At 43.3% G+C, this 15,476-nt stretch overlaps 1 protein-coding gene across 1 annotated transcript; it reads right to left on the reverse strand.

The window, feature by feature from the left end:
- Positions 1 to 38: 38 nt before the first annotated feature.
- On the reverse strand, positions 39 to 14,456 carry agtr1b (angiotensin II receptor, type 1b). The gene is made up of 4 exons (XM_034222022.1): positions 14,434 to 14,456; positions 7,083 to 7,241; positions 6,045 to 6,261; positions 39 to 1,929 (listed from the first exon to the last, which is right to left on the reverse strand). The coding sequence occupies exon 4, from the start codon at positions 1,819 to 1,821 to the stop codon at positions 748 to 750; it is 1,074 nt and encodes a 357-aa protein (XP_034077913.1). The 5' UTR covers positions 1,822 to 1,929; positions 6,045 to 6,261; positions 7,083 to 7,241; positions 14,434 to 14,456; the 3' UTR covers positions 39 to 747.
- Between the last annotated feature and the right edge of the window lie 1,020 nt (positions 14,457 to 15,476).

Here is a 15,476-nt window from a genome sequence, read left to right on the forward strand (position 1 = left end):
CCTACTAAATACTTAGTTTAGAAATGAAAAACAACAACTGAGCACTGTGGATTTATTTCATTGTATTCATATATTCACAAACTGTACACTCAACATGTTTAAATACCACAAAGACAACCACCAAAATAAATTGACAATGATCACATTGCCTGGAATGTTTGTGTTTTTATACAGCATATTTCTCCCAAGCTAGACCACATCTCAGCATTATGCAAACACTTAGTTATCATAATCAGTATGTAATCAAACTTACATCACATTTTTGTACACCAATGGTTCCATACACAGCTACTGGCAGAGTATGCAAGGTGGTTATTCTTTGTAAGCTTTTGCATCTGTGCTGAGCTCTTGATCACTGCTCCAACGTGTGAACCTGCTGAGCACACAGAAACTAAAATATGTTAGGCGGCAAAATGTTGCAGTGCATGAATATCTTATATAAATAATGGGATAAGCCATCTGTAATTATGTATAGTCTTTTCTAGCCTTCATAGAGTGAATGCCTGGATTTCTGTGTCATTTGTTTTACAGGCTTGTAGAGAAGCATTTGAGTGTTGTGTGACATGTGACGAGTAGTAAATGTCTTACAGAGGGACATGAAAACAACATTTAAAGCATTCTGCGTGGTTCAGTGCTTTTGAGTACAGTTGGGGTTGGAGAAGTATGGAACGTCTCCATCCCCGGCCCCTTAACCACAGACCAGAAGAGCGGGGAGAGCGAACTTGAACCCACTTTCTTTTCTTTTTGTCACTTAACGTCAGAGGAGGACTTGCTTTTGGACGTGAGGCTCAGTCTTTCGGAGGCCCGGAAAGAGAGGGCGCTCATCTTGGAGCTGATGCTGGGGTGCTGCCCGGTGGAGACGCTGGGCGAGCAGCGCAGCAGACGCAGTAAGTTTTTGCGGAAGTTGCGCCCGACAAAGCCGTACACGATGGGGTTAACGCAGCTGTTGAAGAAGGCGATGCAGATGGTGAAGGGTATGGCGGTGTCGATGATCTCCAGGATGGTGCAGTTCTCCACCAGGGCCAGCTGGCTGATTACCTGCATCAAGTGAAACACCTGATGGGGCATCCAGCACAGGAAGAAGGCCAGGACAGCGGCAGCGAGCATGCGCAGTACCTCGTCGTCACGGGAACGGGAGCTCTTCTGGATGTGTCTCGCCCCCACCAGCGCCCGGCCAATGAGGCAGTAACACGTGATGATGATGATGAAGGGCACCAGGAAGCCCAGCAGGCTCTTCGTCAGGCTGATGGCCAGCAGGGCCTCTTGTATACTCAAGGACCTTTCCGTAGGATGCAGAACGCCACACACTTGGCTGTGGTTTGTGAAGTCGTGGACCTCCCTGGTCAGCGCCGTGGGAACGCTGAGCAGAAAGGCAACGAGCCAGATCACCACACAGGTGATGCGAGCGTACACTACGGTGCGCAGCATACGTGATCGCATCGGGTGGACGATGGCGAGGTAGCGGTCGATGCTGAGCGCCGTGAGGATGAAGATGCTGGTGTAGAGGTTAAAGGTCGCCAGCCCGGCAATGGCCTTGCACAGGAATCCCCCAAAGGGCCAGTTGTAGCCTGTGGCGGTGTAGGTGGCCCACATGGGCAGTGTGATGAGGAACATGAGGTCAGAAATTGCGAGATTGAGCACCAATATGTTGGCCACCGTCTTGAGCTTCATGTAGGAGTAGATTACAGCCACAACCATACTGTTCCCCACGATGCCGATGACAAAGTTACAGCCGTAGACGATGGGTATCAGGGTGAAGATGAATGGACGGATTCCAGACATGCCGCATGTCAGATCTATCCCTGCTGTTATATTCTTCATTTTCCCTTTTTAGTGCCAGATCCTGGGACTTTTTAAACAGAGGGGCCCTGACGGCAGGGGGCGTCTGTGGTGACTGATACAGGCCTTGGGCGAGGGCCTCAGCGAGTCCTATAAAAGAAAAACACAAAAATGTCACAGGCAGTCTATTGGAAGAGCCGTCATTACCGCTGGCACGCTCCATAAACGCTAATCCACACAAGCACCAATGAAAGTGCTCACCCTACACCAGCTCATTAAAGACCTGCACATTAAAGCCATCCTGACGCTTTATGTTATTTCTGTAAAATAAGGAGCCATGAAAAACAGATGTTGTATGTTATTCAATATTCCAAAAATGCCCTTTGTACATCATTAATCAGACAGTCTGCATTCTGCCCTCCTTTAAACTGTCTCCGGGCTAATGAACGGCAACAGTAAAACAGTACAGTGTTTATGAAATGGCCCGTCCATCTGGGTGGACCGTCAGACCCGGAAGGAGAACGTTTATGCCTCGTGTTACGACCTGTGTTAATGAAGAGTGCATGGTAGAGTGCGAGCTTGGATACCAGCGCCATTAAAACACTGAGGTACTAAGAGCGGGTTGAGGCTCCAGTCACTGTAAAAGACATGTCATGTTTCAAACCCTCGGTGTGCGGAGATACATTGTACCCAGCATGAGAAATTCTAATCAGCACACACCTAAACAAACAGGACAGCAGGGATTCGGCTCGGTGGAAACTTTGCTCTGTGAGAAAATCAAACCTGCGTGCTGGGGAGAAATTTGCCTCGGGCTAGTTTTTGCTTCATTTGAACCAGCAGAATGTGAAACGGGAATAAAAACAAATCGGCTTAGTGAGTGTCATTAGTGGCCCTGATGAAGTAATATTAGCATAATCCTCATATTCTATGACTATAGCTGCACAATTATGTTACTAATTACATGACACCATGTTTGTGGTAGCATTAAAACCACACAGATGCTTGGGGGGAAACTGAATTTGGAGCCCAAACGCATACAAATACAGATAGAAAAACGTATTTTTAGAAAACAGACTTTTTTTCCTATAATACAGATGAGAATTCTCACAATAAATGTGAAAATCCTCAGATTAGGAATTTCACTCAAAAGCTGATGTCTTGCCACAAGATGGCATTCAAGCTTCAAGGTCTTTACTCTCAATTGACACATCATGTTGGAAATTATAAAACATATTTGAAAAAACATGCCATGCTGTTTCTGTTACAGATCCAGCACTAATATTTGAACGCACTTTATAAATCCTTCCTTATCTGCATTCATATTGCCCTAAGGCCGGCGTTAAGACGGTCTTGAGGCCGGCGTTAAGACGGTCTTGAGGCCGGCGTTAAGACGGTCTTGAGGCCGGCGTTAAGACGGTCTTGAGGCCGGCGTTAAGACGGTCTTGAGGCCGGCGTTAAGACGGTCTTGAGGCCGGCGTTAAGACGGTCTTGAGGCCGGCGTTAAGACGGTCTTGAGGCCGGCGTTAAGACGGTCTTGAGGCCGGCGTTAAGACGGTCTTGAGGCCGGCGTTAAGACGGTCTTGAGGCCGGCGTTAAGACTGTCTTGAGGCCGGCGTTAAGACGGTCTTGAGGCCGGCGTTAAGACGGTCTTGAGGCCGGCGTTAAGACGGTCTTGAGGCCGGCGTTAAGACGGTCTTGAGGCCGGCGTTAAGACGGTCTTGAGACCAGAGAAGTATTTTATCTCTCCGTCCGAGATCTCCTCATTTTCCAGCAGGATTCAGAGGGATGAAGACTTTGAAAACCCCTGCGTGAACTAAAGTAACCACCCTATCGTTTGCAGATGTGGGGATTGTGAGTTCGGAGGACGTGTAAGAGCCAAGGGCAACAGAGTAATGAAATATCTGTGCGTAGAAGTAGGTAAAGCAGTCATTGCATACTGTACATGTGTTTTCATGTGACAATTCTGCAGATAAGAGTTTTAAATCTTGTTTTCAAGAAGATTTTTCATGACCACAAATGGGAACCACATGCCTTTTACCATAACTGGAAAGGCTGGCATGTAAAACAGCAGTATTTTTCCATGATGGCGAGGGGACGTGTGTGGGGAGTGTATATAAACAAGGCTGAAAGTTATTGCGGCCTATATATGTAAGTGAGCCCCGGTCATAAAGGTGAGGTGGCACGGACAGAAGGTGAGTCGGACGCAGGTGATTTAGTGAGCTACAGCCTCGGGAGTAAGATGGCACATTACTGAATGACAGCCATAAACCCCGGGTGACTGCAGACAGGAAGGTAAACAGCTACTTCACAAGGTGCAAGCTGCATCCTCCCACAAGACAATGGACTGTTTGCAAACACATAGTACAATAACATCTGGGGACAATTCTGGCTCCTTTATGAATACTACGCTAGCGACATTCTATTTCTAATCCTATCTCTGGGTATTTGAATGCAACCCCATTTCTGGAATCATGGGAATTTCTTTAAAAGCTTAAACCACAGCAGAGTTGAACTGGATGGAGTCCCCATCAACAGAGCTATCTGAGGAATGAGCACCACCATCTGGCTGCCCATAGAGAGAGCCACTAAAATGTCTTCTTGATGGAGTTAATGATTTATCTCAACCCATTATGAAGGGAGGTTCATTTTAATGGGAACACATCACCTCTGCCACCCACCTTGTGATCATCCTCTCGTTTCAGGAGTGATATGTAAACAACGCTTTAACGATGTGCGCATGCTTAATATCCAGTCTCTTTAGGTTCAGGTTCTTTATTTGTACCCGTATGTAGATTTAGTTTGCAGATAAATCCATCCTGACACACTCTAAAAACAAAAACAGACAACATACACATCTCTAATAAAAGTACGCCCTACTCCGTCTTTGAATAAGTTCAAGAATATCAGTTTAATTCCTAGCTACCACCAACAAGTGGCAATCTAAGACTAATGTGCAGTTATACTTCATGTATAGAGTGATACTATGGGTTTAGTGCATCTTGGACGTAGCCTCTTACAACTCACTTCCTCCTCAGTCTCATCTTACGGCGTCTCACTTCAGATGAAGAGTTTTTAAAGTAGGCAACTTGACAAAGAGCAAACTCTCTGTAAATGACTCTTACATTTGATAGTGCCAGGTGAAATTGCATCAATCAAACAAACTTGACGTTTTTTTAAACAAATATGTTCAGAGAAAAGCATAACATTGTGATTAAGCATGTGTGTGTGTGTGTGTGTGTGTGTGTGACAGTGACAGTGCCCATGGTCTAAATGGAGACTTATTCTTCCCAGAGACGGGCTAATGGAAGCATTGGCATCAGTAACCATGTCTGTATTTATCTGTTTATAAAACTGCTCTCTGATGTGCCTTCCACAATTAAACAGCACAACCTTTAACCTAACTTCCTGCACTGTATTTTAGGAAACACACTGCCGGCGTTGACATAAAATCACAAATGATAAATCCTTTGATCTCCCGTTTATTTTCAATCATGGAGATAGTTTGTTCTCTACAACCTGAGGTCATATTAAATAACATGTTTACTGCCTCTCAAGAGGAACATTTATCTCAAACTTAAGTGGGTCAAGTAAGAACCTATACAAAGCCTATGGTTTAAGACCCTGATGTTGAGCAGCCACTACTCCTTTCCTAACATCCATTCTGCAGTATAACTCTATTTCTTCTTCTATGGTTAGCCCCAAGACTGATCATTAAAACCTCAACTGTTTTTCTTCCTCTGCTTTTCCACCATTTTCTCCACCATCTCCTCATTTTCCTCTCTACCTCCAGATTAAATTCTTCATGAAGCGAGCAAACAGCTACTGTTTATCAGGAAGTCCTCTATGGGGAAATGAGACAAAGTAAACTTCACCAAGGAATCCATCCTTCTCTTTTGAATAGTCTTAAAAACATGAACTTCTGGACTTTTCTACCAGTCACAGTGCTGCAGGATTTGTTTAAAAGGCTCTGCACACACAGGACTTTCACATGAACAAGTTGGGCAAACATGTGGCACAGATCAAGCCAGTGAAAAAATATAATATGACGTTTTGTTCCATGCATTTGTTCGTGTGCGTATTTCTGAGGTTATATCAGCAATTCTCAACAAAAGGGATATTATAACAGACACTGAATATAGGAAACCCCTCAAATCTGAGAGAGAAGCTATAACAAAAAGTCACATTTTAAGAGTTTAAAGACTTACAAATGTGTTTAAAAAGTTGTTAAAACATCTTCCTGAGGGAGAGGTAATGTGAGCTCTTACCTGTGGTGCTGAATCAGGAAGCTGTCGATGCTTTCGGAGCGGGACAGACGCAGAGATAGAGAGACCACCGCGGTGTGCCAGAGGCTGCCTCTGATTTAACTTAACTGGTGGAGCGAGACGAGCAGGAATACCATCTGACACACAAACACACCCCCCCCAACTCTCTCTCTCACACACACACACTGCAATGATGAATGAATGACATCGTCAGATTGTCCTGGCCCATCTCTCCGTGCGCACACACACACACACACACACACACACACACACACACACACACACACACACACACACACACACACACACACACACACACAAGATGTTACACAATACCACCCCTCCTCCTCTTTACTCCTCTTTACTCCCCGAGCACCACCCTCTCTCCTTAATGTCTCCTTTTAATCACTCGCTCTATCTTTGATATGATATTATCTGACAGGTAGAGCTGATTAAAGTGCCAAATCTGGGGCCTGTTGCATAATCTTTCGAGGGCGTTTAATTTAGCATTACCGTTTAATTAACCACGCAGCACTTTGGTTAAACTTTAATATCTCAACCACCTCCCTTCTTCTTCTGCTCTTCTCATCCCTCGTCTGTTGTCCTTTGCACAGCATGAAAGGGCTTTTGATTGTGATTAGACCTGTCGCTGACACGCTGTATTAATAGCCGCCAGAAGTTGGCCCTTGGCCTGGGAGTATCAGGGGCTTGGAGAGAGGGGAGATTGGCGTGGTGGAGCCGGACAGTTGAGAACATTTACCGTTTTCTAATCAGATTTAGTTGTTTTGTCAAACTTTTGTTGCGTTGGATGTATTGTTGTGAAGGTATGTCACGGTGACCCAGCTCCACTAGTCAAGCTGGCATTGTTTCAGTGTGTGAGGGATGATCAATTCTTGGTCAAACTGTACTCCAAAGAGGTGCGATAAAAGAGTTTGATTGGTGTGAAAGGGAGGAATTTGAAGCCTGATATTGTGTAATAGATTTCTATTTTTAGCAACATCCATCACACACTCCTTGGCGCTAAAGATATATCTTTCTCACCATTCTTCTGTTTCCCAAGGTGTTGACAGGTGTTGAGAAGTGGGTCACATCCTCACCTCTCCGCCTCATGGATAGTGATGGATGAGTCGGTGTGGCTGTCTTCTCTAAATCCCCCTCAGTTTCTGTGTCCACAGTGTTGACGGTAAAGAAAGCCATCACCTGTTACAGAAGACAAACAAGGAAAGAAAGGAAAACAAAACACGTAGGGATGAGTCCTGTTTGGTGGCTTTCACCCACTCAGGTGTCACGCAGTCCTTTCACCCACATTTACTGAGCTGAATATCGGTCACACGGGGTCAAAAGGAACAACGTGGAAAACATTTCTGAAAATACATGACATGAAAATGCTCTTATGTTTTTATTCTAGTAAAGGTAGGTGTATTCGGGCCATCTTCATTTGGGTATCACTGTTCATTGGTTACATAGTATTTCACAAGCACACAATCTCCCTGATAACTTTTATGCTGTTAGCAGCAAGTTTCAAGATTAGCACAATTAGCTGATTGGAGTACATGCAGTCACACTATGCACGGTAACTCAGGAGCTAGAAAACCTGCCTATGTGTTTCCGATAAGCAACAAAAACAACGAAGAGGAAGTTGTGTAAAGAAAAAGGACGGTGTGTTCGTTAGGCTCCACCATTGTAGGTTGAGGAAATAAATTTGACTGCAAATATTAGGAGCCCTTTTTTAAAATATGCACAAAACATGAACTATAGACATGCAATATTCCTGCACCCAGGAGCATTTGGCGCCTTTGGATAGCAGTGGAGGCTAACCAGTCTACACTCGGGACTTGAACCGGCGACCCTACGGTTCCCAAGCCGAGTCCCTGCAGACTGAGCTACTGCTGCCCCAAAAAGATATCACTGGGACAAAAACACAAAGTCCAACTTCTTATACCCGCTAATTATTATTTTTGTTCTGTATTTAACAAGTTGCCAGTGAGCCAAATGCTACCTCCATTCCCTAGCAAGAGGATTGACACTACACTTTGTCCAAAACAAAGGAAAATAAACAGAAATGTTTTCCCGCTGTTCTAACTGGTACCGAGATGTTTGTTTACTGTTACACCCCTACTTTAAACCTGTCATTTTTCAGGAAGGGAGGGTTGCAGGGAGAAGGACAGTATCTCTCTCTGCCTGAAGCTCAGGCAACAGAGTCATTTACACCCTCCAGGGGATTATGATCAGACTCCATTATGTCTTCAATTTCTGTGAATGATAAGAATCATCCATTAGGCAAATGTTATCTCGTTGCGTGATCCTGTCACAGCAAACGAGCCCCCGTACGGTGACACTTGTATCGTCTTGATCTCGCTGCTACAAGAATTATCAACAATCTATATCTGACTCTCGGGAACTCTCAGGAAGTTAGGAGAGAGTTATGTATGAAGCGGCGAATCTGCACTGCATTTTCCACAAAACAAATAATTCTCAGTAGGGACAGGATGTTGTTGCAACACCCCGCACGGCAAACGTTGATTTACACTCCTCGAGAACAAGCTAAAGCAGATGTTGATTATTTTTAAATGGAGATCTGCAGATGGGAAATAAAGTTTTCCTATGGGAGCTTTTTAAAATGGACAGGGTGAGGTTTAATTCAGGTTGCTGGTCGGCGGAGTTTAGAGAGTAAAACTTTATATCCTGGCAATAAATTCAAAACACATTAAAAAAGATCATTCTTAGTGTTATGCAATACTTAGAAATCTTATGCAGCTGTAGTAACAATCCAAGGAATACAATCATGTATCATCTATTGGCTAATACATCATTTCTGGGTGAGTTAGGAGAAATAGTACAAGGCTTTATCTCAAGTGTTAATTCCCTGGAGATGTGATAGTGGGCAATGCTTCCTCTAATCAAATCACTCTAACAAGATAAGCTGTTAGCACTTAAGCTGTGTTAGAATGAATTGATGAGCGGGGTAATTACTGGCAGCACAGAACACTGCAGGGAACGTCGGACCTTTTACACCACAGCAAAACAGGCACTTAAATGCCACACGATCACACAGCCACCTGCTGAAGAAAGACAATACCCTGTGAGGTCAGATGGCTGAGCTTTGACTGTAAACTGCTCACCTGTATTGATTGAGAGTCATATCTTATACATAAACAACATGTCGCTGTGTGGTTCACATCAAAATCCACATGTACATTTTTTAACTAGGCGCCAACTTAATTAAAACAAATGATCAAGAACACGATGTGCATGTTTCCTTCCCCACATGTTATTCATTAGTAACTGTTTGAAATGCAAGTAGCCAAACTTCTTACATAAGAAGACACAAATGTAAAAAGACAGTGACCTGCAGGCAGGCTTGACATGTTGTTTTTAATGAGCATCAGTTTTCTCTCTACAATATGTCAATCTTTTACATGTTTATATCTAATATAAAATAAAACATTGCTTAATTTCTCCCAAATGAATTATTTCTCAACAGCAGACATTTGTTCTTGTCATAGCAGGAAACTCACAGGTGGAACTGATTAAAAACCATTATGTTCCAGCAATCACTGTAATGAAATGCAGCAATTAGCGACATTAGATACACCTGTGTTTGACAGGACAAAGATGTTAGCAGTCCAACTTTACCTTTTAGGGTATTACTGAGGTTTTTGACTGTCTGATAAGAGTGTAAAGATACTACATGAGAGGCACAAACCGGGGCTAGGTGAGCAATGATGCTAATTTGAAAAGATACGTTGAAAAATAATGCAGTCAAGCTAGCTTACTACTAGCATTACTACATTAGTTATGTCGTGGTTTCCTTCCTTGCTTTCTATCCAAGCCACTTATGTGTGTTTGCATTTACAGAAAATAAAATAATAAACCTTTTACACATTCATAGAAAACAGGCCTTTACACTAAAACAAATCAAACAGGCCTTTACAATAATCAAAATAAATCAAACGGAGGCAAAACTCAAATAGAATAATAAACAACTTAGGTAGTCTTTATTTCTTTCTACGTATACGCTTCTGTAGCTTTAAAAGGTAACTTCACGGTAGTGATGTGTCGGTGGCGAACGAGCCGGCTCAAAGAGCCGGCTCTTTTAAGTGAACGACGGGAGCCGGCTCTCGCCCGCGAACGAGCCGTTTTTTTTGTTTTTTTTGCGGAGGGATCTAGATCGGCATGAAGGAACATTATGCAATGTGCAATGTGCACATTTCCCCGCTTATTACATGGCCACATTCTCAAAAAAGTAACGACATGACTCCCAATATTAATTGAAATCAGTGGCGGCCGGCCCATAGGGGCGCTAGGGGCGCCGCCCCACCTCTTCCCACATACAAAAAAAATATATTTAAAAACATATTTAAAAAAAATATATATTTAAAAAAAATATATATTTTATATTTTTATTTTTAATGAACAAGGTAAATATCATACAATTGGTATCAGTAAAATGTATAATCTACAATAAAATCTCGTTTAAAATTGTGTTACGATGTCTAAAGTTACTGATAAGTCATAATTTCAGCCAATCAGCGCCGTCAAATATTTTGGTCACGAGGGCGCTCACGTTGGCGCCCACGTTGCTTACGTGCGTTGACGTGAGTTGTTTTTTTAGACTCGTGAGTGACCAAGGTGACGCAGTATTTGGATGAGAATGGTGTGCAGGTGGAGTCGCCGGACCTCTGTCCGCACCCAATTCCGTGCAAGAGCTACTCTCCAATCCTTTCGAAAGGAGAAGTGTGGGAGATAAATTGATACTTAAAGACCTTGGACCGGACCAACCCGATTTGTATATATCACAGCAAGCTCGTGAAAAAGACAAAACGTATCAACGAGGCTTCTCACCGTAGCTGCTACAGCAAACAGGTAAATGCTATCTTTTGTTTCCCATGCTTGCTCTTCAAACAGCCGGGGACAGATACGATCTGTTCAGAAACTAGACAAAGTGAAACAAGTACAAACCACAGACTGTCTGTGTCATGGAGAATACAGTCGCTGGTTTATTTATGTCTGTATAGGCCGTTGTTGTGAGTGTGGACGGTCGGAGCATATACAACGTTAGCTTAGCCAAGCTCCATTCAGAAAACAAGCATTTTAAAAGGGTTTTTCGCCTGCCGTCTGTCTGCAGACTTGTCAAAGCATTAATTCATGGTTTTTACTAACCGGTATCAGTATGTTGTTACGTCGGCATCATTTAGAAACGTGTATTACAATTTAATCACGGTAAAATATGTTCATTTTGTTGTAGTTGTAGCTCCCGAGCCAGCGCGTCTTGTTTGAATGATGCGAGTAAACACAGCTGGCAGCCGCGATGAAACTCGAGCGACAAGAGCGATGCGATAGGAGCGTTTAGAGCGAAGCGAATATGCGCATCGCGTCCGGTCTGAACGCAGCATTAAAGCGAGCTCCGCGCTGCACTGGAAACGCGCCATTATATGGGGGTTATTCCCTATCTTTATTCAAGAGCGTGGTATTTAAATTTGAGAGCATACTTTATGTATTTATTTCCCTCAAACCCTGTCCTCACACTCAAATAGTGCCTGCTTGCACTTAGATGTGCTCTGCTTGTGCTCAAACTGCACGCTTGCACTCAGATATATTGCTGCTTACATATTTTTTCTGCTCTCAAATTTATTCTGTGCGCGCTCGAAACTTTTGTGCTACAATCCTGTCAAAATCCCTCAACCAATAGGAGGCCAGGTGTCCTTGCGGGTGCGTTCACTTTACTTATTACAGCGTCCCGTAAGGGCGGTTACTCTTTGGTTTATAAACTCCAGCCCTCCACGGCTTTATAACATAGCATGTACTTCACTTGTTTGATTTACAACTTTTTTTGGGGGGGGGGGGGGGGGAAGCACAGTTAGTATATATATTAGGGCCGGGACTCGATTAAAACAATTAATCTAATTAATTAGAGGCTTTGTAATGAATTAATCGAAATTAATCGCATTTTTAATCACATATAAATATTTGAACTGAGAACAGTGAGAAGCAATTTTTTTCACATGGATTTTAGTATACCATTAGGCGCATTCACACCGCAGTACTTTTCCCACAAAGGTTCATGAGAATTTAGTTAATGAGAACTCTTTGAACCTGGGGGAGGATTAGGCAAATGAAGCCGCTGACGTCACTTCTTCTTCTTCTGCTTTGGGTTTACTGGCAGGCCGCAAACCACTTCACGGCGTATACTGCCGCCCAAAGTCCCCGGAGTTGGGGACTGGCTTCAGTAGAAGCTGCTGGGACTCCCAGCAGCCTTCCGAGTAAATCGCCAGAACGCTGACACCTCCTCATCTCCACCGCTCCCATGTTTTATTTTGTGTTGCCATAAGTTAGTCTCTCTGCGTTTTTGCGCTGGGCTAATGCTAATAATGCTAATGCGAGGATAATAAAATGGCGGCTTCACAAAACTTTTTGGGAGTTTTACGGGGCGTGGTTTGCAATCCACCCAGCCAATCAGAAATATAGCTCTTTTCTCACAAGAGAGCGGTACGAAAGTCCCTGCTCTCTAGCAGCTCTCTGCTCTCTAGCAGGGACTTCGTGGGGGTAAAAAGGTTCTCATGAACTAATTTTAGTACCGGCTCTTTTTGGTGTGAACGCGATAAAAGAGGCTAATGTCCACGCTAGCTGCTATATGTTTTGCATTGAGGTGATACTTGAGGCTTGATGTGCTGCGGTGATATGCGAATTCCTTTTTGCATAATTTGCACACAACCGTGCTCTTATCGACGCTTCCATCCGTCCGTTTTTTAAAACAACATTTCCCACTGTTGTTCACTGTGGTGTGTTGTTGTCTGAAGTCATGAACGTTAGTTGGTGCTCCAGTATAATCGGTACGCCTGAAACTCATCCAGTGAGAAACGTTCCGCGGTGCAAAAATAAGTGCGATTAAAATGCGTTAATTTTTTTGTGATTAATTAACGCGTTAAAGTCCCGGCCCTAATATATATACCAGCACCTTACATAATAGCTACGTTCAGTGGCGTACTGGGACTAAAAATCAGCCCGGGAATCTCGACCGGCCCTCGTTATTGCTAGTAAATTGTCAACGGGGGGAGGGGGGATTGCTAGTGAATTTTCCGACCGGCCCACTTCTTCCTCCAGACTGTTGTTCTGCTCCAGCACTGTTGTGCTACGGCTTGGTTCGGCCCGACGCGAAGCGGAGTGTCGACAACTCCATATTGTATAGATATTCGTATATCACGGCCTGAAGTGAGCTATTGCATTTATAAAACGGTTACCACGTGTGGCTGACAATGTGAAAGAAAAATACACACTCCAATTTAATAGTTTTTATTATTAAATAATGATGTTCAAAATAAAATAGTCCCTCCGTTGCCTTCTGCACAGAACATAGTGCGAGGTGGTTGCTATGCAACAACAATAACAGCTAGAGAACATATTAGACGTCGTTTAGGTGCTTTTTTTTTGTGGAGATAGGCACTTCTCAATCCACTCCTCCATAGTAAGGCCACCCGGAGGTCGAAGTTAACCTTAAATGTTTCCATCTTAAGCTTTGTTAGTTAGCCTAGTTAGTTAGTTTCATAACGGACGTAATGTAACAGTTGTAACGGTTCTCAGACGCGGAGGGATACTGATTTGTGAAAAGTAACTACAATTATACCCGGAATATACGCTCATTATATCACGGCTAAGAAACATCAGATTGCTTGATTTGACTTGTCCGTTTTATAAACATATACTAAGTGTGCTTACCCCCCCCCCCCAAAAAAAGTTGTACAGCGAAGTGAAGTACATGTTATGTTATAAAGCCGTGGAGGGCGGGAGTTTATAAACCAAAGAGTAACCGCCCTTACGGGACGCTGTAATAAGTAAAGCGAACGCACCCGCAAGGACACCTGGCCTCCTATTGGTTGAGGGATTTTGACAGGATTGTTGCACAAAAGTTTCGAGCGCGCACAGAATAAATCTGAGAGCAGAACAATTATGTAAGCAGCAATATATCTGAGTGCAAGCGTACAGTTTGAGCAGAAGCAGAGCACATCTAAGTGCAAGCAGGCACTATTTGAGTGTGAGGACAGGGTTTGAGGGAAATAAATACATAAAGTATGCTCTCAAATTTAAATACCACGCTCTTGAATAAAGATAGGGAATAACCTCCATACCATTACATCAACAGAAGTCCTAATTTAAGGGGTCATTTCTCCCAACACATTTTTTTTTAACTCACTATATCAACAGCCCCAACAAAAATATTTCCCACCAGCCGCCACTGATTGAAATGCTTTTATGGATTTAGAAAATGATTTTATTGATTTTAAAAATAGTTTTATGTATTGATTTAAATTGACATGCATCCGCTAAGAAAAATAGTCCGTTGTTACTGTTTGAACTAACGTACCAACAGTGCTGGAATTGGGCCGGTACTCACCGGTACGCAGTACCTGCACTTCTGGTTCTGACCCATGGGCTGCTTCTCAGGTCGACTATTTTCATTTCCTCGCTCCTCGGTCCTCGGCCTCACCGGAAGTTGATTTGCCTGCGCCATCTTGAGTACCGTCCCATGGCTCTTATTTCTGCCGGAGGACCGAGGATCGAGGAGCGAGGAGCGAGGAGCGATAATGGAGGAGCGATAATCGAGGAACCACCAGACCATCCTCCGATGAAATCCTCAGATACTCGCCCCGCCCCCTTACTGTGTATCGCTCACTGATTGGACGATGCAGTGCATGCACTGATCTCATGCTTCTTGACATGAGAGCCGTTTCCCAGCGGAGTGAAGAAAACACATGAACCTCACGGGACTCACTCCTCAGTTTATACCGTGTTTTGTTTCAATCCCTGTTTCATTTAGTTACACATATGTGATATATCTGAACAACAAAGTGGTCAAAAATCATTTTATTCATTTATTGGAAACATTTTCATGATCGCTTTTTTCGTTTTACATTTTCATTTATTGTCATTTCCATTCAGTCAGTCATTAAGTGCTATTAAAATGTTAATGTGCTACATATCCAAACAAACAAACAAACCAAACAAACAAAGTGTGCAATCCAATGAATGTTAATCTAACTGGGTTTTGATAGATAACATATCTATTTTTCTTCTCTCAATTATTTTATTTCTTTTGTGCACTCTAATCAATATTAATCTAACTATTGTTCGTTTATACATTTTAAGAATGGCGTTTATCTTTTTTGAGAATGAGTTCTTATTTTATTTTATTTATTGGGATCTACAACAGATGATACAAATGTTTGTGTCAGTAAATGTGTACTAACAGAGGCGGGGGTGTGTGTGGAAATAACGGGGACAGAGCTGGCTGCTGTCAGACGATCAGCTGTGCAGCGTCATCACAAACGGACGTCGCTTCACGTGACGCTCCGGAGGAAAGGACGTCCCATTGCTCTTAAAACTAATTTCCCTGCTTCTCGTGGTTTCCTTGCGTCCCTCCATGCTTCCCTGGTGGGA

This window comes from Gymnodraco acuticeps, unplaced genomic scaffold, assembly GCF_902827175.1.
Source record: "Gymnodraco acuticeps unplaced genomic scaffold, fGymAcu1.1, whole genome shotgun sequence".
Classification (NCBI taxonomy): domain Eukaryota; kingdom Metazoa; phylum Chordata; class Actinopteri; order Perciformes; family Bathydraconidae; genus Gymnodraco; species Gymnodraco acuticeps.